Source organism: Camelus bactrianus, chromosome 23 (genome assembly GCF_048773025.1).
Source record: "Camelus bactrianus isolate YW-2024 breed Bactrian camel chromosome 23, ASM4877302v1, whole genome shotgun sequence".
Taxonomy (NCBI): Eukaryota; Metazoa; Chordata; class Mammalia; order Artiodactyla; family Camelidae; genus Camelus; species Camelus bactrianus.
In genome coordinates, this window is record NC_133561.1 from 31,536,423 (window position 1) to 31,558,441 (window position 22,019).

Below are 22,019 nucleotides of genomic sequence, written 5' to 3' on the forward strand. Positions count from 1 at the left end.
CCCCACTGGCCAGCCATCCCTGGCTTTTCCCCCTTTCCTGATGGTTTCCCTGGAGCATGCTATATTGTTAGCTGGTGCCTCAGGGGACAGACTTCAGATGGAGGGAAGCGGGTGTGTGTTTTGTTTTGTGGGGGGGGGGGGTTAGTCTCTGAACCACGAATCTATTTGGCTAATGAAGTCGTAATTACTCCCGGTCTCACTAATAGGATGAAAGCCGGGGGCTCCGTTAAAAGCCACTGATGGACCCGCGAGAGTGTGCCTGACAGCTCGGAAGAGGGGCTGGAGAATCGGACGGAAATGGAAAGGGGAGATGCTGGGTGTCGGGTGGGGGAGGGAAAGGAGGTGCAGAGGCTCCGCCCTGGTCCGGGGTCTGCTTGCTCCTGGGAACTAAAGTTGTACCTACGTATTCCTCAATTTAGGATAGAAGGAGACTCCTAAGAATGATCACATTGCCTCTTCTGCCCCCAACTTTCCTAAACCCAGCACGGCTCCCAGCTGCCTGCTTCAGTGGTGATAAAGGGGCAGGGGGAGTCTAGGGCAGCTGAAAACCCCAAACTGTTTCTACCTGTCTTCAGAATGAGTCTATTTATAAGTCTGTATATATATTTGTTTCCCCTAGAAAAGCCGTCAGCCCTTTCGGATGCAGTCTGGGTGGCCCTCATTTGAAATGTGAGCCTGCTTTCCCCAACGAGGCCTTAGCTAATGCGCAAGGCAGGGGTGGGGCATTTGCTGGGTGGTGGGGGAGCCAGTTTTGGATTTTGTATTTGACGTGGGGAGGGGAATGTATAGAACGAGGGGATGGACCAGGGCTCACACCAGCCCTCACAGTCCGTGGGTCCGAGCCGGGCGCACACAACTGAGCGGGGACTAGGGTCACTCCGAGGACCCTGCCGACTGAAGTGTGCGCCTGTGCTTGTCCAGTCCCGCCCATGTTCTGCCCCCTGCGGCTGCCTGTGCCCTTGATTACCTAGCCACACCACGCACGACCCTGTGGAAAACTCGGAAAAGAGGCCCATGTGGCTCAGGAGGAAGGGCTTTTGCTTTTTTGTTTCTCGTGGAGGTTGCTGCTGGGCCTTGGGAGGGAGAAGGATGGCAGATTTTTAGCTTCTCTGGACCTCAGAGCTGATCGCATCAATGAAGGTCTTTGCCAAACTCCCCTCCTAGGGGAGCGGTGATGTCAGTATTGAGAAGGAAGGAGTCAAGAGTCTTGTATCTGTGGCCTGGTAGAGGCGGTTTCTCCTACGCTGATCCTGGGAGTTGGGCTCCTAAACCTAAGAGAAGTGGTCCCAGGGAGGCAATCACACCCAATTCCGTCTGGATCAGGGCTGTGAGAGCTCGTGGAGAGGACACTGGCTAAGCTCTGTCCTGTGGTCATTCTCTCTTGGTGCAAATCCAGGCGTTCTGGATGTCTAGCCTCATTCTCTTTTGCCACGTGGGTTGTTCAGTGGATAGAGGGTCGGGCTGTGTCCTAACAGCCAGGCTAGAGCTAGAAGGGGCAGGAGGGAGGAAGGTGAAAGATGGACAGTCCTTTCCGATAAATGAGAGTGGGTTCCGAGGCTATAGGAAGGGAGACAAGAGCACTTAGGGGACTTTGGGAAGGTTAATTAATGGGGCTGTAGAATGAACCTCTGGCTCTCAGTACTCATCACCGGCCCTTACAGCCAACCACTTGGAGCCTGGTAAACTTGCTTTTAGGAAGACAAATACTGCCTGCCTCCCTCCCCCCTGTCAATACCACAGGGACTAAACAACTAGCTGGGCAGTAAATACAGTAACGCAGACAGCTTGAAAACAAACAGGCCTCCTCACTCTGCAGGGACCTCTGAGTCCAAACGATCAGGGGGCCACTCGCTGTGCACGAGGCACCACAAAGCTGCAGAGGCGTGAGCTGCTGGGCCTTTCCTCCAGATGTCGGTAGACTGGCCAGGCATAGAGGAGACAAGTTGGGAGCTTATGCGGAAGGCCAAGGGGCAGGCGAGGCAGGAAGGTCACGAGAATTTGGAGAGACGCAGCCCTGTGGGCCAAGGCACTTATGAAAGGAGGGGTTTCAGCCTGTCTGGAAGGATGGGAAGGACTTTGAAGGAAGAAGTCGAGGCTAGGGAGAACGTTCCAGAAGGTAGAAGAAAGGGAACGTGTAAGGAGATTCATTCATTGGTTTAAATTTAACAAATTATTATATAGTACTTTACCACGCAGCAGGCACTTTTCATATTTTAACTAATTTGATCCTTACAACAGCCTAAGAGGTAGCTAACAATTACAACCCTTGTTTATTTAAATTAAATTAAATTAAATTAATTTTTAAATTGATGTATGGTCAGTTACAATGTGGTTACAGCATAATGTCCCAGTCATGCATATATATATATTCTTATTCATATTCTTTTTCATTAAATGTTATTACAAGATATTGAATATAGTTCCCTGTGCTATAGAGAAGAAATTTGTTTTTTATCTATTTTTGTATGTAGTGGTTATCATTTGCAAATCTCAAACTCCCACATTTATCCCTGTTTTATAGATGAAGGAAGGGAGGCAAAGTGAGATTAAGTAACCTGCCCGGGGTCACACAGCTAGGGCCTGGTCTGCTGGTGGAGACCTGGCTGTTCCTCAGTACTCAAGGCTCAGTTGCAGGAGGACAAGTGTGCCTATGGCTTTGCTGCCCCGCATCACATGACCAGGGTCGGCATGGCACCCACAACCGTCTCCTGGGCTCTCCTGGGGTGGAGTCCGGAGCCACATGGGTGACCACAGCAGAGCAGGAGGAAGGGGCGGACTGTTGCCAGATCCCGGGGAAGAGCTGGCAGGGGCCGCACTGGCATGAAGCCTTCGAATCACAACGCCAGGGCTAAGTCTTCACGGAGATGCCCATTCATACCTGAGTGTACCAGTGAAGGCTGAGGTTTGAGAGTCAGACAGACCTAGCAGCTGGTTCTGGCTTTGCCATCTACCTTGGGCAAGTTATTCAGCCGTTTGGAGCTGCGGCTGCCTCACGCGTAACAAGATAGAAAGCTACCTGCCTCAGAGAGCTGGTGTGTGCTTAGGGGAGCATTTGCATAGAGCGTGCAGCACTCTGCCTCGCACTGTTGGCTGGTGTCAACATTATCAGTTACTCTTCTCCTAAGTCACCTCATGTAAATGCACTGTGACCCAAATACCATCTGGTGCCCTCTTGCCTCTTTGACATCAGTGTATAAATGGCTCAGTTCCCTGCCAATTCCATGGTCGGTGGATGTCAGAGTCTCTCCCATAATTTTTGCTGACTCCTGGGGGCTTGTGCCCTGCCTCTTCCATTCTTCTGTGGTCTCTGCTTCACCCTGCATCCATTTGGATGGAGAATTCACCATCTTTCCTACTTTGTGTAAAACATCTACTCACAAGAAGCTAATTCATCAGTTGGGTAGATTTGACTGGTAATTTGGGGGCGCCGGGCAGGGCCACATCCCTGAGTGCCCAGCCTTCTCATTGTGTCCCTCTAATCGAGGGGATGGGGCCCAAGAATTTGCATTTCTGTCAATTCCCAGATGATTCTGATGCTGCTGGCCTGGGGACCATACTGTTTTTTTAATTCTTGTTTTTTACTGAACTTATAGTCAATTTATAATGTTAGTTTCAGGTGTACAGCAAAGCGATTTAGTTACACACTTACATACATATGTGTATTTTCAGATTCTTTTCCTTTACAGCTCATTACAAGAAATTGAATACAGTTGTGCTCTATAGTGCCAGGGACCATGCTTTGAAACCACTACTCTAATCTTTCTTCTGTGTCTGTTCCTCAGCTGTCCCTTATGCTGAATTGCCCCAGAGTTCTAAAATCTCTCCCTGTTGATACAGGCTTCTCCTGCTGCTGTCTGCAAACTCCCTACTCAGATCAATCCTGGACCCTCCATCTAACAGGATTCAGCCCTGTTAGAAGGCAACTGTGATTTTAAATATATGCTAAATAATTTGGTTTATTTCAGAGTGGAATAGTAACCCCCCCTCCCCCTGCCCTCCAGCCACAGCTTGCCCTCTGCTGTGGTCCCTTACTTGAGGCGGTGGGGTCAGGATTCCCGTTTAGGGTGGGTTAGATGAGCTCCTAGGGGACCCAAGCCAGGACTGAGAGTCTGGGACCCTGCAGACTGCTCCCAGTCCGCACAAAGCCGTGCTTCTCTGCCGTGGGGCCTGGGGTGAATTGGCAGCAAGTTCTGGGGGGGGTGTGGGTGGGAGTGGGGGTGGGGACCTGGGCGGTTGGGCCACAGCTGTGGCTCCAAATTGCTCTGAGGCCCACTGCCTGGTCCGTGCTCCAGCAGGAACCGATATCAGACAAATGGGCTCTGATGCACTAAGCGGGGCGGGGGAGGCTGAAATGCCCCCCGCCCCTGCCTCCACCTAATATTATGGTGTTGAGCGGTACAGGCCGCCTTGATGAGAGGGTCTATAACGAATTCCCAGATTCCAACCCGCTGGGGTCAGCTGGGCAAGAGGGAAATAGACTTCACTCTTAATAAAGATTGGAAGATGACTTGTCCCCTCCCACTGGGTCAGTTAATCCAACTCCATGCTGGAGATTAGCATTTCTAATGGACTGGGAGGCACAGCCTTCAGAAGACAAGGATGAGGGATGACAGATATTCTGGGGGTCCCTGGGGGCTCTGAAGAGAGGCAGGCCTCTCTTTGTTTGGCCTCAGTCGAATTGAGATCAACGTTGTTCAAATAAGATGCTCTCTACATCTCCCCACTTCTGTCCCCTTGGGTGGGGTCTCCTGCTCTAAAAATGGGCCAGTGGGCCACCCTCTGCCCCTGAAATGTCATATCTAAGTTCAAAATCCAAATATCCCATATTCACAGAGGATGACACAAAAATCTTGAATTCACCTGGCCACATCTTTTTTCTTCAAAGGCACAGCTAGCTGTCTCTGACATTCATTCATTCACTTATTCATTCATAGTCATTCATTTTGTCCTTGCTGTGTGCCAGGCTGGCCTGCGGACACAGAGATGAAAAAATGGTCTCTTACACTCAGAATGTTAACAGTTCATAATTTAGTGAAAGAAACAGACAATAAATGTCATATGCCAACCCCCCATGAGAGACATAAAACAGGTGATCTGGGGACACAGAGAGGGGACCTCAGACTGTGCTGGTGTGTGTGTGTGTGTGTACTTGTGTGGCCACATCAGGTATCAGGGAACACTTCCTGAAGCAGTGTCACCCGCACTGGTTGTTAAATGTGTGTTACCTAGCACAGAGGTCATAGCCTGCCTTCCAAGAGGCCAGGAGAGCTGCTCTGTAAGGCAAAAGGTGTTTAGAGAGGTTTGGGAAAGAGGAACGAGACTAGAGTGAGGTGTTACAAGGCCTGGTTGTGAGTGTCAACTCCAGTGATTATGAACAATCCAGAAGGGGGGTCTGGAAAGTGGAGAGGAGGATGCTCCAAGCTGACCCACCTTTGGGCCACAATTTATTTGTTCAACCCACATTTACGGAGCCCTTTGTCCTGGATGCTATAGCATTGCTTTTGCCTACCTGTCTCCCATGACAGTCTGAGTTTCCTGAGGACTGGAACTCTGTCCTACTACTTTATGTCACTAATTGGCCCAGAGTATGTTAATGAATTTGTGCTTTTTAGCTGAACTGAATTGCCAAAGTTGAGAAGTATGAGAAATCATTGCAAGTCAGGGGAGCTGGAAATAGCTTGGAATGGCTAGAATTTAGTGTATATGTGAGGAGTGGTTAAAACAAAAATGAGGCTGCAGAGGTAAGGGTCAGATCATGAAAGGTCTAACATGTCAAATCAAGGAGTTTAGATTTTATCCTATCGTAACAAACTTTGGTATTGAAGCAAACTTGAAGGTTTCAAGGAAAGGAGTGACATGATCAGATTGGTATTTTAGAAGATCCTTTTGGTTGCAGTTTCAAGGGGGATTAGGTGTTCCACAGGAGGCAATGACACTGTCCATTCTGGACGAGATCCTGGACTAACAGTGGGACAGTGCAGTGGACATGAAGGGCAAATTTCTGAGACAGTCTGTGAACTTGAGATTGATAAGACCTTTCTCGTATTCTAACAAGTGAACGGGGAGGTTTAGGGTTGGTGTGTGATACATTCAATGATTCAGGAGGAGCCAGACCTGGAAACAAGGTCTTATTTTAATCTAATGAAGCAATAACCCCTTAAGTCAATGATCTTTTCTGAGAACTTCTGAAGGGAGAATAAACACAGGTGAGTTAGGCAGTTACTTGGTGGTTCTTTGACCAAGAGATCTGAGTCTGCATTTGCATGGGAAACTTTTAGCCCTGATTTTCCATTACTGCCTATAAACCGTTCATTATCTTTCCACACAACAGAACTGCCGCTCAGCTGGGCCCCCTCTCTGTTCCCCTGAGGGAAGGGCGGGGGCTTACCACGTCCGGGTGCGTCTCTTACCATGCACCCTGCCTGGCCGATGGTCGTGGGTCACTCCTCAGTGGGAATTTGCACAACTACAGGCCAAAGTTTCAAGAAAGGAGGGGTGGGGAAGCTCGAGCAGAGTCCCTAACCAACACCGCCCGCTGTTTCTTTCCCTTCTCCAGTTGCTTGTGGATTGAGATTCCTCAGTCTATTAGGAGGGGTTTTTGGTTTTTTTGTAAGCAGTTCTATTCATTCTTTCAACAATATTAAATGTCTATTCTGTGCCAGGCACAAGGCAGGGCATACGCTAGTGTTCTCCCGTCTCAGGGCAGGGGAGCAAAAGAGGAGCGGCCAGGAGGCAGAGCGTCACTGTACGTCTTTCCTTCTCCCAACGTCCCAACACAGAACTTTGTAAGAAGTGTTGGTGCCCAAGCACACATGCAGTTGTGTTGAATCAGGGGTGTCTCTATGGCTGTACACATCCCTATACCAGTCCCTCTATGTTTAAAACACAAATTGTGCCAACAAGTTCTCCAAGATAAGACTAAGTTCAAGATGGGGGCCGGTATCACAGAATTCTGTGCGTTATCCTGACTGGTGCCCATTTCTGTCATTAACCGCCCCCCATTAACCTTCCCTCTTCTCCCTAGGAAGGAAATGAACAAACTACGTGGCCAGAGTTCATTTTGAACAACGTTTATTATACGTTTAGTGTTCTCTATACAAAAGAAATCAGTTTTTAATTTTACAGTGATTCAACAAAAAAAAAATTCCAAATAATTTGGCCTTTTCATTGCTCATGCAGTCAGTTTATAAGTCCACGTATTAGATGGTCCTCCACGGCCCAGAAGCCTTCCCTGCTGAAGGTCGTGCGTGACACCCTCAGATACTCATCTGTTGCTGACATTGGTTAATGCAAAATAACTCGCAAAAAGGAAAGAATGTGATGTGAGAGGGGTTAAAACAAGGTGTGCCATGGCGAGTTAAATATTTAACCAATGAAAAGAAGATCAGACCAATTTGTGGGTGTGTGGGTATGTGGGAAGGAATGGAGACGTTGGGAGACTTCCCCGCTGAAAGGAACAAACTGGAAAATGTGTGTGTGTGTTGGGGGAAGGGTGCAGGGCAAGAGGTCCTCCGGGACCCAGTGTGGGTTGGGGTGGGGGTGAGGGTGGGACCAGGACAGAAGGCGGCCACGTCACAGGCGACTGATGCTCAGTGCAGGAGGAATGTGAGGTTGGCAAAGAGAGCTGGGAGCTGGGCAAAGGGACAACACTGACTGAAGATGTCGAATTTGGGAATCAGAAAAGGGAACAGGGCAGGGTCATCTGATCTGCATCCTTTTTGAAAAAGAAACAGAGAAGTGCACAAAATTCTGGATTTCTTCTCCCAGATTTTTGTGTTTATTGCTTCACTGAAGTCTACATGTGCTGAACTCCAGCCCAGCAGATCCCTGGGTGGCAGAGCTTCCACGGGCCCTGCTGCCCCTCGGCACCCTGCGGCCAAGGGTGGAGGGGAGAAAGCCCTCCACGCCTGTTCTCCCGAGGGGCACTGCATGCTGGTGGCCCGATGCGTCACGAAGCGAGAGACACCACCCTAGGGTACAGTGCAGGCTTCACAGTGACAAACACCAATCAGCTGTCACTCTCTGGTCCTGGCTTGGGTCTCCCCTTAACAGCCCAGCCAGGCTCACCACTGGCTGGCACAGACTGACTGCTCTTGGACTCAGAAAATCCTCTGTGTCTTTCGTTTGGGGAGGTATACGGGGATGTGGGAGAAGCAGTAAAGAGGAACGAGACAGTGAACCAGCAGGACACATCTTAAGTAACACCTCTGTTTCCTGGGTGGCAGCTGCGGTGAGATGAAAGAACACTGGGCAAGGAGTCAGAGGCCTGAGTTGAAGCCCTAACCTCACCTTGCTTCACGAGCTGTGTGACCTCGAGCAAGTCCCGAGATTTTAGTGTACCACGAGTCCCGGCAACTAGATCAGCTCTGTGACTCCTCTGCACGCTGAAGTCTGACCCTGTCCTAATCTGACCTTTTTGTCTATTTCACTTCCATCCTTACAATTAAGAAACATCCAGTTAATACTAATATACTGATAGAGGAGCACTGGTTTCGGGTGTGGACTGAGACACTGGTGGGGTCCAGTGGCTTCCCTGGATGGCTATCCTCCTTTCCCTTCATTCCTCTTGGAACCTGTCACAGGAAGGCCCATACTTAGTAGTGGAGGGAAGGAAAGGGTTAGCTGGGCAGGCTGGGGACAGCCACAGGTTGGCTTGAACTCCCATGGGGTGGCCCCTGCCTGGTTTAAAATCGGGGCTGCCTAGGAGTTGGGCTCTGCCCAGGGCACTGAGTGTCCTCATGACATTTCAAGCTCTATGTTTCATTCGTTTGAGTCCTCTGATTTTTTTTTTTTTTAACATCAGGCGCTCCTTATATGCTATTCCTAAGCCATCAGGCAAAGCTCAAACAGGATCCACCGGGTGATTTTCCAGAGGATCTAACAGGGTGGACCAAATTACAACCATGGGCTTGTGCGTGTGTGGCAGGGGCTGCTGGAGTGGTGGCCGGGGTGTCTCCAGTGGGGAGAGTGCTCTGTGCCCGCCCACTAAGAAGTGATTCCTGGCACCAGCTCCCTCCAGCTGAGAGCCTGGGAGACCTTCCCGCTTCAGTGTGTTTGCGGAGCAGCCTTGCAAAGACTGAGGCAGGAGTGTGTGGAATCCTCACTGCTTTCCTCACACAGGTTGCTTGGGCTGCCCTGTGACTGGGGCTCTTAAAGATCTGCTGCCTGTGCTGTTCCTGGGGAAGGTTCCCTCCTCTTTGATCAGACTCTTTCTCTCTTGGTTTTGCCCACAGCAATCGCCCAAATGGGGCACGGTGTGGGCAGCCCCTCCCCTCCGCCCTGAGTTGGGAACTGCACCACACAGCCTGTCACATCTCGCCTCCAGCAGGCCTGGCTGTGGACTCACCCTCTTCAAGACAAGGACAGAACCTGGACTGTTCTCCCTGAAAGCGCGGGCCTGCAGTGGGACCCCGGTCTGCTGTGTGCAAGTGTCCGTGTGGGCGTGCTCCTGTGTGGGTGCTGGATGCGTGCAGGGAGGTGGTCCCTTAGCTGGAAAACCCACAAATGTCCTCAGATCTGTTTCCACCCTTTACTAAGGCTAGCTGTGTTCAGGGAAACTACGAAAGCATCATCTGGGCCCAGGTTGCGGATCCCCCTTGTGGGGTGAGTAGGATTGGCACTGTGGCCCTGAGGACAGGTAGACATTTCTCTAAGCCTTGGGACTTGCCAGGAAGGGGGTAGACCAGATGCCTCCAAGCCCTCAGGGCAGAGAGAAGGGGCTAGTTTTTAGTTTAAACTTAACCATCTCCTCAAAAGCAAGGTGAAAAAAGAAGGGTCACATTCACCATAACCCAGGCAAGGAGGGCGGCAGCTGTCCCCTGGCCCTGCAGTGGCGTACTCCCGGGACACCGGCCCCGCCCCTCTGTGGGGAGAGGTATTCAAAGGAGGGACTGACTAGGGGAGATGGAGGCACCAAAATACAGTTAAGTTAAGCATCTTGCCCCAAGGGGCAGAGTAAAGCAGCTCAGGAAGGAGGACTGTCCCTGCCTTGCCCAGCCTTGCGGACCCAGTTCTCCCTCCAAAGCTCCTCCCTTTGAGCCTGGAGCCACTGGCAGCTTAAACACTCAGAGTGCTGCCAGTCAGTGCCCACTGTGTCCCAAGACTCCACCCCAGGACTGCCAGCTCTGTGATGGCAGGGGCCACACCTGACTATTCACCGTGGTGTCCCCTGCTCAGACTGGCTGTTCAAGAGTATGTGCTGAGTGAACAAGAGGACAAATGAGAGCCCAGGAAGCCGCAGCCCTGCCGGCCAAGCACGGAATGTGAGACCACAGCACAGGCAGTGAATTCCTGGAGCCACTGCGCGATGACCTACGTCTCCTGCCCCCGCAGACAGGCCGGAGCACCAATGGAATCGCCCTCTCCTGGCACTGTTGTTGGTATGTTTGGGGTGGTTGCTTGAGAGCCCCAGCCGGCAGGGAGTGCTGGACAATACTGCTTTCCCACTGAGCCGGGTGGACTCTGGGCTCCATGGGAAATCGGCTTTCCTCTTCCTGACGGGGGCTGCCTCCCTAGCCCTGCAGCACACACACCTCTCTGAGCACCTGCCATCTTTGCTTGGGGTACACTTGGTTGTTCAGGCCCGGGTCTGCTCCTGCCTGCCAGGAAAGTCGTGATCACGTGTTGGGATGGGTACATCTCAGCAAGACGGACCTGGGAGGGGGCTGACGGCACTATCTTTGTACGCAAAGTGGGGGTACAGGGCCTGGCAGGGCACAGCCAAGGAGCAAAGACAGGCTGAGGACTCGCCTCTGCCCAAGATCCTCTGGCAGCAGGAGCCCTCTCTCTCCCTCCCCCATTATCAGTTGTGTGGGGGACCTTCTAGAGGCAGGGGATGGGTGTGACGACATCCCACAGTCCTTCTGGCCCAAAGAGCCTGTTTCTGGTGCAATGAGTTCCCTGGCGCAGAGGGTGTAGTGTGGGATGAGGGCCTGAGAAACTGATGACTCTGCTCAGATCCAGAGTGTTTTCTGGAAAAGCCAGTCTTTTCATTCAGGTCACAGGCACATTTCCCTGACAGTCCCTTCAGGGAGGCTGGGCCTAGGCTGCAGGAATGCCCAGCTGGATCTAGGCAGGTGTCAGAGGAAAACCAGGGGAGGGGACCCCAGAGTGGCTCCCTAGCCCCCTACTGTTCACCCTGTCCCCTTCCGCCAAGAGAGAGCTGCCCCTCAGGCTTCCGGGCAGCACACCTGGCTATGGCTTGGGCCAAAGGACGGTTACTCGCTCTCAGGTTCAAACAAAACTGGCTCAGCTCTGGGCTACACTTTCTTACCTGCAGACAGAGTACGTGTGTCAGTGGGCTTGACCTTCAGCTGACTGATTATTAAGTGATGCAAGCATTGCTAATACCTTTGCGGCTTGAACTTCTGGCAAATAATGCTTCAATAAAATCTCTGAAAGATACAGCCCTGCTCCTGCCCAGGCTCCCTGGCAAGCAGCTGGAGGCTCCAATCAGAGGCTGTGTCTGTGGCAGGTGGTCCAGTCCTGGGGGTCTGCTTCACCCTCCTGAAACCGACGCTAGCTGCAGCAACAGCTGAAGGGTTACTCTTAGGCTCAAGATCTCTCTCTCTCTCTCTGAGGCTAGGTACCTTTGGTTTTAAAATGGATTAGGTGGGGAGGATGAAGGCGGCGCCTTGGGTCTCTGAGAACTGCAGGTCCGTGAGTGTCTCCATCTGGGGCAACGGGCTGCTGGGCACGACTCGAGTGGCTGCTTCTGGCTCTGCTGTGACACTTGCATAGGCCACCCCGTTCTCCTTGAGACAGACGTCACTGGAGGCTTCAAGGCTTGCAGGGAGGGGCTGGGAACTGCAGGGACAGGTCAGAGCTGCATAAGGCATACGAAGAGCACTGAGTCCTCCTGTTGGTGCCGCGTTCTTGCAGGGGTCTCCTGATGTGTGAACACCCGAAGGGAAGGACACAGCGGCCCAGTTTCGGGGGCAGCAGGGCCCCATCCACACACGGTAAGACACCGGTTTCAACATCATACAGAGACGACAGTGGGAGCAGTGCTTTCCACCCCCAAGCAGCACACTTCACATCACAGGGGTCCAGCTCCTGGAGGGCAGCACGGACCCCGCCAGGTGGGGGGCACCCTCGACTCTGGACCCAGTGGGCATGGCCTTCTCTCCCACGTCCTGAGTTTCACTGATGGAGAGGAAGGAAGCCCAAACCCAGCCCTCTTCCTTGTCTCTCGAGGTGGGCACAGCTCCCCAGGGACCAGATGCCTGGTTGTCTTCTGCTTGAGGTACACGGTCACCGGAGCTGAAGTCCTTCCCGTCATCACCCACTCCTGTTCCTCAAACTCCTTCAGTCAGCGCAGCTCTTGTACTGGACACTCTGGAGGAAGGGGCAGGGTAAGCAAGGAGCAAGAGGTAAGCCCACCTCCCAACCGAACCAGAGCGAGGCAAGGAGGCCTGCCCACCCTCTCCCTGCCAAAAATACTGTCATTTTCCAGAAAGGAGCCAAGCCCAGCTCAGCAAACCGGCAAGGCTGAGGCGGATGGGTTGGGGGCCCGGGGAGGCATATGGCGAGAAAGGCATCCTTCGGAAATACATTGGCCCAGCAGCGGTTTGAATACTATGTTCATTTACGGATCCGTCCTTTTTGCCTATCTTTGCAGTTTCCTGGGGGAGAATCCACCTAGTCTTTCTTTTTCCAGGGACATTTCTTCAAAGGGAAGAGAAAAGGGAGATGTTGGGTTTGGAGGGGAAGATGGACAAAGCGAAAATAAAAGACAATGCGAAGTACTGTAACCAAGAGAAACTGGTGAGGGGCTATGCTGAGGCCGAGGGCGGGCAGCGTGGGTGGAGGCTCGGGGTGGCTGTGAGGCTGAGCGAGGGGCCCGGGCTCCCTCCAGCAGAGCTTAGCCATGGCTCCAGCTCGCCCACAGCTGGCACCCCGGGATGCCGGGGGTCATCGGGAGGGGGCTAGCGGTTGGCTGGGTGGTCACTGATCCTCACAGCTTGGCAGACGTCCCTGTGGTACCCTTGTCCCTGAAGGTGGTGGCGGCTTTGTGGTCGGTCTGCAGTGGCTCGTCTCCCCCTCTCCCTTCTTCCCACTTGCAAAGTAGTGGCTGTGCCTTGGGGGCTCTGTTAGGCCAGAGAATAGATGGCGTTGACAGGCGACGTGGCCTCCGAGCTCTCGTTGCCCTCTGTCTCCTCCTTGTCCTTCTTGACCGTGTACTGGCCGATAAAGGAGCCGTCCTCGTTGAACTGGCCCTCACCGCCCTCGCCATAGTCCACCAGGCTGTCATCGCTCTCTTGCTGTTTGATGGTGCCGTCCAGGGATGTCTGGCTGCCCTGCAAGGGCTTGTTGTCCTCGTCACTGGCCGGAGAGAGACAGAGAATCAGGGCCGGCCCACCCAGTACAGCCCAAACCCAGGTGGGGCGGGAGAGGGCCTCCAGCCTCCTGCCAGGCATGAGTGCTCCTCAGCTCAGAGGACGGGACCCCAGGGCTGACCCAGCCCAGCCCTCCATCGCCCTCCCTGGCCGACCAGTTCTACAGAAGGGACGCTGGGGCCTAGGAAGGACGGCATCTTCTCCCAGGTGAGGGGGAATGCGGAGCAGAGCTGGGATGGGGCCAGACTCCTGGACGCCTGGTCTGGGGTCCTCTCTGTGGGGGTGGGCTGCTCTCTGGGGCGGGAGCAGGCAGAGGACACCGCCCCATGGTGAGGCACAGCCAACTGCTTGTAGAGCAGGCGGGACAGGAAGGCTCAAGGACTGAGGGCTGTCAAGGACTTGGCGTTCTGGTCCCGAGGTATCACTGTGTGGTTCTGTGGCCTTGGGAAAGCCTCTCTTTCTCATTGGGCCTCAGTTCCTCCAGCAAGAGGATTCAACTAGCTTTGACTCTCCATAATCTGAGACTCTTTCTGGAAAGCTCTGCCCTTGGCAAAAAGCAAGGGTCTAGGCCTTAAAGAGACAAACCTCTCCCCAGCCTTTTCCCTTCTCTGTCTTGGTGGTGTTTACTCCCAGCTCTGGTTCATCTACAAACAGACACTGCTGCTTAGGGGCTAGCAAGGGGAAGAGGGAGGGGGAGCCAGCCACCTGAGACAAAACTAGCACGGCTCAGAGGGTCCTCCCAAGCCCCAGGCCCTGCCCTCAAGCCCCCTTTGTGCAAAGAGAGCTGGGAGTTAAAGAGGCATCTACCCGCTGAGAAGCCCACTGTGCCCCCAGGAAGTGAGGCACTCCGAGTGGGCTAGACATCTGTTCAGGCACCGCATCCCTTTCCCTGACTGGAAAACTCTGCTCTTTTAGGCTCAGAGGCAGGGACCAGGTGCTGCTGGCTGTTCTTCAGAGGAGAGACGAAGTCCCAGGCAGGAGGCAGCCGGACCAGCAGTGGGAGTCTGGGTCCCAGCAGGCAGGACCACAGCGGTGCCAGGCAGTCTGAGCAGACACCCCACCCCCTCCCCTGCCCCAGGCCACACTTAGCCCTTCCTGGGCCTGCGGCAAACGATGGCTGGGTTGCCATTGTGGTGAGCAGTGAGTTCTTGCTTCTAACCGCGGAGCTGGGCAAAGACAGCTGGCAGGGGAGGGCGGTGAGCCAGAGCCGGGGGAGCTGGGCGTCGGTGGATGGAAAGCTCTCAGCCCACTCCTGCCACACGCTGAGCGATTGTGGCCCCATTACCCGGCCTAACTGTGTTCTGTGATGGCAGAGCCGTGGGGGAGGCGGCCAAGGGAGGCGAGTGGGTCTCCGGGTCTGGCTGCATCAGTTCAGGCGGTGGAACTCACATTTTGAGAATCAGTAGATTCTAATGACCAGGCTCCTTACCCCACCTGCCAATATTTTTGCACAAGCACCCTCCCCCTAGAGCCCTCCACACCCCCTGCAGGACGTGCCAATTGTGTCTATGTGGTTCTCAGGAATTCCAGGCCCCCCAAGCTAAATGCAACCACTGGACAGGATGGCCCAGCCTGGGTGGGAGGCAGGGGGAGGGGTTTTTGTGTGTCCAGTTCTCTCGGGGAAAGGGGATCTAGGTCTAGAAAGAGCAGACCTCCCCTAAGGGAAGCTTGAAAGAAACCAAATGACAAGGGGGACCCTGGTCTAGTCACCTCAGCCTACCTTCCAGGAGACCTTCGAGAACCAGGTGGACAGACAAGGAGAGAGAAGCAGGGAGAGCCCCACCAGAGAGGTGCACGGGCAGCGTGGCGCCAGACAGCAGGGTGAGCCGATCTGCCTGGCCCTCTGGCCTGTCCCACCCAGAAACTTGGTTTTACCCCTAATGTGTGAATTTCAGCCCTTTCCCAGGTTCAGATTCTTGGACTCATCCAAGTGGGGGCTCTCGGTTGGGCACTGCAGGCCTCCTCAGAGCCAAAGCCAAAGGGCGTGTGTGTGTGTGTACATGTGTGTGCACGGTGCGTGAGCTCATGCATGCGCCACCACGTGTGTGCCCAGCCTCAGTGTCCGTGGGCCAGAGGGTTGGAGTGGGGAAGAGGCAGGTGTTTTTGACAGCTTTGGTGTCCGGGGGAGCAGAGGTGCCTGCGGAAGTAGCTTCTCACAGCTCAGGTTACTCAGCCCTTTATTTGAGGACATCCTCACCCCATCCTGGGCTGCGCTGAGGGGAGAAGGCCTTTAGAACTGATGGCCAGGGAGTAGCTCTCGACCCACGGGGAAGCTGGGCCCCATCAGGGGTGCTGAGGACAGCCGGGGGTGGGCCTCTCACACCTGCCCTTTGGGGAGCTCACGGGGATGCAGGGACTGGATGGATAGATGCTGTCTATAAGCCACCAGATGGGCTCCTATGTGCGCAGTGGCTCTGCTGCCCACTGGTCTGATCCTGCTAGAGAGGCTGCTGATGGGCGAGTGGCAGAGGCCAGAGATAGGATAAGGCGAGGTCAGAGGACGATGGGGTGACTTGGTCCCAGAGGATGATGGGGTGCGGGGTGGGGAAAGAGGGCTTTGATCAAAGCATTTCCTCCCTTCACACTTGGTCTGGGAACGAGACTTCCACGACCCACTCTGCATCGTTCCTTGGCCCAAAGTGCACTTGCCATTAAAATGGACAGATTACAACTTTGGGAAGCCAGATACAAAGGCCCGTCCAGATCTGAGAGGGAGCATGGGCACAGGACAAAGGCAGTCGCTGGCCTCTCCAGCTCTGCCACGAGCTCACAGGGGGGCGAGTGCGGGAATCTTGGGCGCGTCACTTCCCAGCTGGGGCCTCGGTCCTCTCATCTGGGACACGGGCCCTGGACCACATGCCTCGCCAAGCCCTATTCCAGGCTGCAGCCCAGAGAGGTCATTCCCGTTCGTGAGGAGAAGGCCTGGAACACCACGCCCCTGCCCTCCCCCGGCCTCCATCCCTCACCTAGTCGAGGCTTTAGGACAATGTGACTTCCTGGGTCATCATCTTCAGGGTTAGGGTGGAGTGTGGGCAGAGAGGAAACCGAGAGCAGAGCTCACTACACAGCAAGGGTGGGCCTGGAACCCACTCTCAGAGCAAAAAGGTGGAAACACACATATAAAGAACGAAGTATTAATCTGAGTTGTGTGGTTGAATGAACGAAATGCTGTTCATCAAATGAGTGTATGTGTGGTGGGCAGAGCTCCCTCCCGGGCTGGGCAGTGGGGCGCTATCAGAGACGCAGAGGTGACAGCCCACGGGCAGGGACATCCATGCAGTGGCCTCTCAGGCCGGCTGAGCAGCTCGGAGGGGAGGGGGCTGCCTCCGGGGCGGTGGGGAGAGCCCACCCGACAGTGGGGTGTTGTGTGTGAGCAGGAGCCCAGGAGATCACACACCTGTAATCAAAGGATCCATCCTCTTCTTTGGGGTCCTCGGGGCCAAGGGGAACATCCTTCTTTTCTCGCACTTGGTCAGTAAGAGAAGAAGAGACACAGATGATTAAGGGTGTTGTTGCTCCGCTGGGCCCTGACTGTTCCTCCAGGAGACACCGCCTCTGGGTCCAGTGACTCCCTCCCGAAAAGGCACATCGATGCCCGCCTCATTCTTCCTTCTCACATTTAATCAGCTGCCAAGAGCATCTGCCTCCTCCTCCCCATCACTGGTTCTTTCCTTCCATCTCCACTGACAACGAAAACCTCCCACGTGGCTCCCCACCACCTCTCCATGAGGTCTTCCCCAAACCCCAAAGGGATGTGGTCTTTCCTTGGCATCGTTCTCATCCTGTTCTGTGTTATACTTTTTTTGTGCACGTTTCTTATGCCCGTAACAGAATGCTAGTTCTTCTCTTGAGGATGGGGAGCTGCGTGTTTCTTCAAAGCTCCCAGCAAAGCGCCCTGGGCAGAGGGGACGTTCCACACACACCACTGGAATGGAAGGTGCTCCCCTAACTCTGCCCTCTGTGTGACTCCCTTGTCCCACGCTTTCTCTGTGATGTGTCTGCGTCCTCCAAGGCCCTGTCTTGGAGGGCCTGGCACACAGCAGACACTTAGGTGAACGACTCTGAATGTTTCTTTCCGAGGTACAAGGCTGGAAAATCACCCCTATTTTAGGAAGCGAGGCCTTGAAGATGTCACATAACTAATTAGTAACTGAACAAAGTCCAGAAAGGAGCCCAGGCCGCACGGATCCTGGTTCACTCATCTTCCTGATGGACTAGGGGCTTCCCCTGGAGCTGGAGGAAAGATTAGCTGTGAGAAGAACTTTCTGGAATGGGCAGAGGAGGCTCAGGGTTTATCTGATCAGTTCTCAGTTCCAGTTCCCCCGGGAGCAGGGGGTGAACTCCGTCAGGCCGCCCTTCTCCCTGACTCTGTCTTTCTCTCTTAACAGAAGGATAACAACCCCAGTGCAGCACAACGAAGCAAAAAACAAACAAACAAACAAACAAAACCCATCATTCACCAATAAAGAAGTGTAACTCCTGCCCTCCTTCAGTTGAAGGAGAGGCATGACTCTTTAGAATCCTAGGGCCTGCGGGTATGTGGGCAGGGGAGAAAAGAAACCAGAATCTCTGCTCTGAGTTGAGTTTTGGGGGGTCGTGGGGGAGGACTTGTTCACGGAGAGCGGGAGAAGCTGGCATCTGGGGCTCACAGGGTGTGTCTGGCAATGGCTCTAGGGGCAGGGAGCAATTTCATCTTGTAGTCCAGCCAGACATTCAGTGTCAGGGTGATCCATTATCCTGTCTCCTGTCACCCTACCCACCCCATCAGACAGATGGCTTTCTTGCCCCTGTTTGAAAAACAATCAATATTTCCAGAAACAAAAAAGCCAGAGGTCCTTGTCCTTGACCTTGGTTTGTCTGGGCTGGACGATCTTGAGGCAACAGAAGAGAAATGCCTCTCTGGGACTCTGCGGAAGCCCGAAGCCCTCTTTAAGGGCTGAGGGTCCCTATCACTGCACCCCACCCCCCAGCCTCTGCCTGCTCCTCATGTCGGAGCGTCTGACCCTCTGTTCAGGTATCTGTGATCTCAACCCAGTCGCGCTGAGGGCCCAGCTCCGCAGCCCCTCCCATGATGTGCTGCTTCTGTTGAGACCCCACCACGCTCCAGTCTGTCTCATGGTTAGAGAAAATGCATCTCTCCTTCCTCCTTCCCTGGGACAGAGGATCCTAATGAGATTCAGGCTGAAAAAAGCCAATTACTGAGCAGATGGGTGGTGAGTCAGGCGAGGGAAGGCCGTTCTTCATGGGAGCCAGGGTTCCTCTATCCCCTCTCTGGCTGCCTGGGCTCCACCATCCGCCCACCTCAGGCGAACTTAATTAACTCAAGTGCTTTCTGGCAACTCTAAGATGCACAGAACAGGCCAGAGGACTGGATGTCCAAGCTTGGCAAGGGCTGTGCTCATTGAAAGAATGGAGCCCCCCAGATCTGGCCAGGGACCTGGGCTCACTGGTGGCTCATAGGAAAGCTGGCTGGCCCCGCCCTCCACGCCCGCTCCTCCCACACGTCTCACCTGGGTACTTGCCGCCTCGACTCCTCTTGATGAAACAGACAATGAGCAGGATCAGCACCAGGAGCGCGATGGCACACATGAGCCCGATGAACCAGCCCTGGGTGGCGATGTCCGCCTGGTTGTTGGTGTAAGCTGGCGGGGGAGGGCCAGAAGCAAACACATGACTGATTTCACACTGAGAAGGTGAGGAGGGGAGGACGGGGAGGCAAGGGAAAAACTTCAGCTACTTCACGTCCGGGTTGCTCCTGTGGCCTGATGCTACCGCCCAGCAGCCCTCTGGCCCTAACTACCCTGCTACAGGGACAGAGAGAAAGTAATTAAAAAGCCAAGGTCAAAAGGTCAGAAAAGAAGCAGGGAAAGGGGGGCAGGGAGCAGAATAAGCAGCAGAAGGCTGAGCAGGTCCTTTAGGAAGGGAAGTTCCCTAAGGACGAGGCCGGGCATTCTTGCACACCAGACGGCTGGGCCCAGCCTGGTGGGGACAGAGGGAGGCCAAGGACTGGCTATGATGCCCCCTGGACGAGTCAGGAGTGAAGAAATGGGAGCCGGCACACTACCCATCAGGGAACAGGGGCAGTGGTCTCATGGCAAAAACCCTGTAAGAACACCTTCGTGGGCCTGCGCAGCCCAGGGCAGCGACGCTTCCCACCAGCACAGCCCTGAAGCCAATCAGGCTTCCTGGCAGTGGGTCCCAGGCAGGGTGCAGATCTGGGATGCCCTGTGCTTCCTCACGTCTCCCCTCCCTAGCTGGGCTGTGTGCTCCCTGACATCAAGGATGGCCCCTGCCTGGGTACCCCAAGCTGGGCTGGCAGCAAGGTTGGGGCTTCATGCTGCTTCCAGACCACTTCTGCACGTGGAGACCCCCTGACAGTGAGCCCCTTGCCGTCCCTGTCTGGACATGTGTAGACCTGTCTCAAAGTGGGCAGACCCTTTCGTGATGCAAGGGGCAGGTGGGCGGGGCTGGAAACCAGGAGCTCAGGGGCCATCTGATGGGGTCCTGGATGACCAATGGCTAAGGTTAAGGATCGGGAGGGGTGGGGTGGGTAGGAGTCACTTGCCTTCCTCTTTTCTATGGACTTGAGAACAAAAGTGACACCTCCCAAGATGCAGCCTTCCATGGAAACCAAGACTCAGAGGACTGGAAGGATCAGAGGGCCAGAACACACCCCATGTGACCCTCGGGCCAGCAGAGCAAGCAGAACAGCCCCTGGGAGAACCAGACAACCCTGGGAGAACTGAAAGCTGACAAAGTCAGAGCCGAGGCTCAGAGCTTCCTCCGGGGAAGAAGCACAAGAGACAGAGGGCAGACCAGGGATCCCTGCCATGCTCCAGGATCTGCATCCCACGCCGTTTTGTGGGGGCAGGTACCTGGGTGTGATCCTACCCTTTGCTCTTTTTGGGCAGAGACACTGTCTTTATAGCCTTCGCAGCATCCAGCCAAGTGCACTGCACTGAGATGGTCTTAATAAACAATGAAGACTGATAAACAAGCTCTTCCAGGCTTTCCGTGCTCTGGCTGCCTAGGCGGCCCCAGGCTGAAAAGCAGCTGAGTCCCAGAAGAACGTGGCTCGTGACTACCCTGACCCAGGTACACTGTGGGGAAGTCCCGTCCCTGCTGCCATGCCTGCTCCCAGAGGCCATTTCCCACACAGTGTCAGAGATCTTCCCAACTCCCATGTAGGATCAGCTCGCTTTCTCGCTTCAATCTCCAATGCTGCTCGTTACTATTAGGAAAAAACCTCCATACTGTATCCTGGCCTGTCGGGCTCCATCAGCCCCATCTCCCACTATCCCGTACACTTCAGCCACACGGGACACTCCCAGTCCTGCCTCAGGGCCTTTGCATCTGCTGCTCCTGTTTTCAGATGGCTGCCTCAGCAAATGCCCACACCAACCTCCATACTCTGATTTCACCCCCAAGTACTCCACATGATGTAACATTTAATTGTTCTCTTTCCTGGGTCCTGACTATCAAAGATTCTTCGAACCCCCTAGTGCTTGCACGATGCTGGTCACACAACAGGTGGTCACTGACTATTTACAGATTAACAACCAATTGAATCCCAATATGCTATGGTAAACCTGGGGTGTTTTTTTCTGATGCCAGCTGGGGGTCACGTGGATACTGGCTTGACCTCGTGCCAGCTGGGCACTGGGATGAAGGAGTCACTTCAATTTGTGTGTGGATGGTGGTCCCCACCTTTGGCAGAGAAGTTGGTTTAACGTCTGCAAAGACCTGTTTGCTCCACCACCTTGCCAATGCTGGTTCTGACACAGCCTGACAGCCATCTCCACAAGACTCCTTTCTCTTGGGAGAGAAGTCACAATCCCAGGAAAGGGGCCATATGGACAATTTAGAAATTAAATGTAGCTTTCCATTCCTGACGGTACCCTGTGAAGTTCAAACATGACCTTCAAACCTCACTGCAAAAGTCAAAGAATTTTCTGTGAAGTCTGGACACAAAAGGCTGTTCAAAACCAAGTGGACTTTGTAACTATGTGTGGTGACAGACTAAACTCACCGCGGTAATCATTTCACAATATACACATATCTCAGATCATTATGCTGTACACCAAAAACTCACCGACGACAATGATACGCAGTAACAAACAAAGCAAAAACCAAGTGGGATGTGGGGTAAGGTGGGCTCAGCCAGATCCCATCAAAGTGACTTAGTTTCTCAAGAACCAAAGGAAACGGAGGACATGATGACTTCAGTCACACGTGACCCCACACATGGACTCTGAATGGCGGAAGGCATTTTTGCAAGGCTGCAGGGCAGTTACCCCGGTCTGCGAACACCATTCTTAATTGATCCATTTAGTGCGTTTCCAGGTTCCTAATGCACAAGGTAACAGCGACTCTGAAAGGCCAGGGTATACTGACACTTAGCACTTTTGCTAGGACTAATGCCAGGGCCGCACCTGCTCATCAGGCGAGCACAGGTCCAAGTGCCTCTCACTCTGGACCACATTTTGTGCAACTTCCACGCTACGTCCTACAGCCTCGCTCAGAAACGGACAACTCCCCTGCAAGGCGGTTCCCGTGACTCCTAGCTCTAATCGGGAGGAAACTGGTTTGGCCACGGGTGAGAGGCCAGCCACTCAAAGTCGGCAGAAGAATTCTATTTCAGAAATGGGGCAGATGAACGAGTATGCAGGGATGGGCTTTCTC

At 53.9% G+C, this 22,019-nt stretch overlaps 1 protein-coding gene across 5 annotated transcripts in view; it reads right to left on the reverse strand.

Moving 5' to 3' along the window:
- Positions 1 to 7,054: 7,054 nt before the first annotated feature.
- The window catches only part of NFASC (neurofascin), a 175,470-nt gene continuing 160,505 nt past the window's right edge, over positions 7,055 to 22,019 (reverse strand). For all 5 annotated transcript variants that reach the window (XM_074351986.1, XM_074351984.1, XM_074351982.1 and 2 more), the window contains 3 exons: positions 18,848 to 18,979; positions 16,735 to 16,804; positions 7,055 to 13,323 (listed from right to left, as the gene is read on the reverse strand). In XM_074351986.1, coding sequence (XP_074208087.1) covers positions 13,092 to 13,323; positions 16,735 to 16,804; positions 18,848 to 18,979 — 434 coding nt within the window. In that variant the 3' untranslated portion in view covers positions 7,055 to 13,091. The remainder of the gene's footprint in view (positions 13,324 to 16,734; positions 16,805 to 18,847; positions 18,980 to 22,019) is intronic.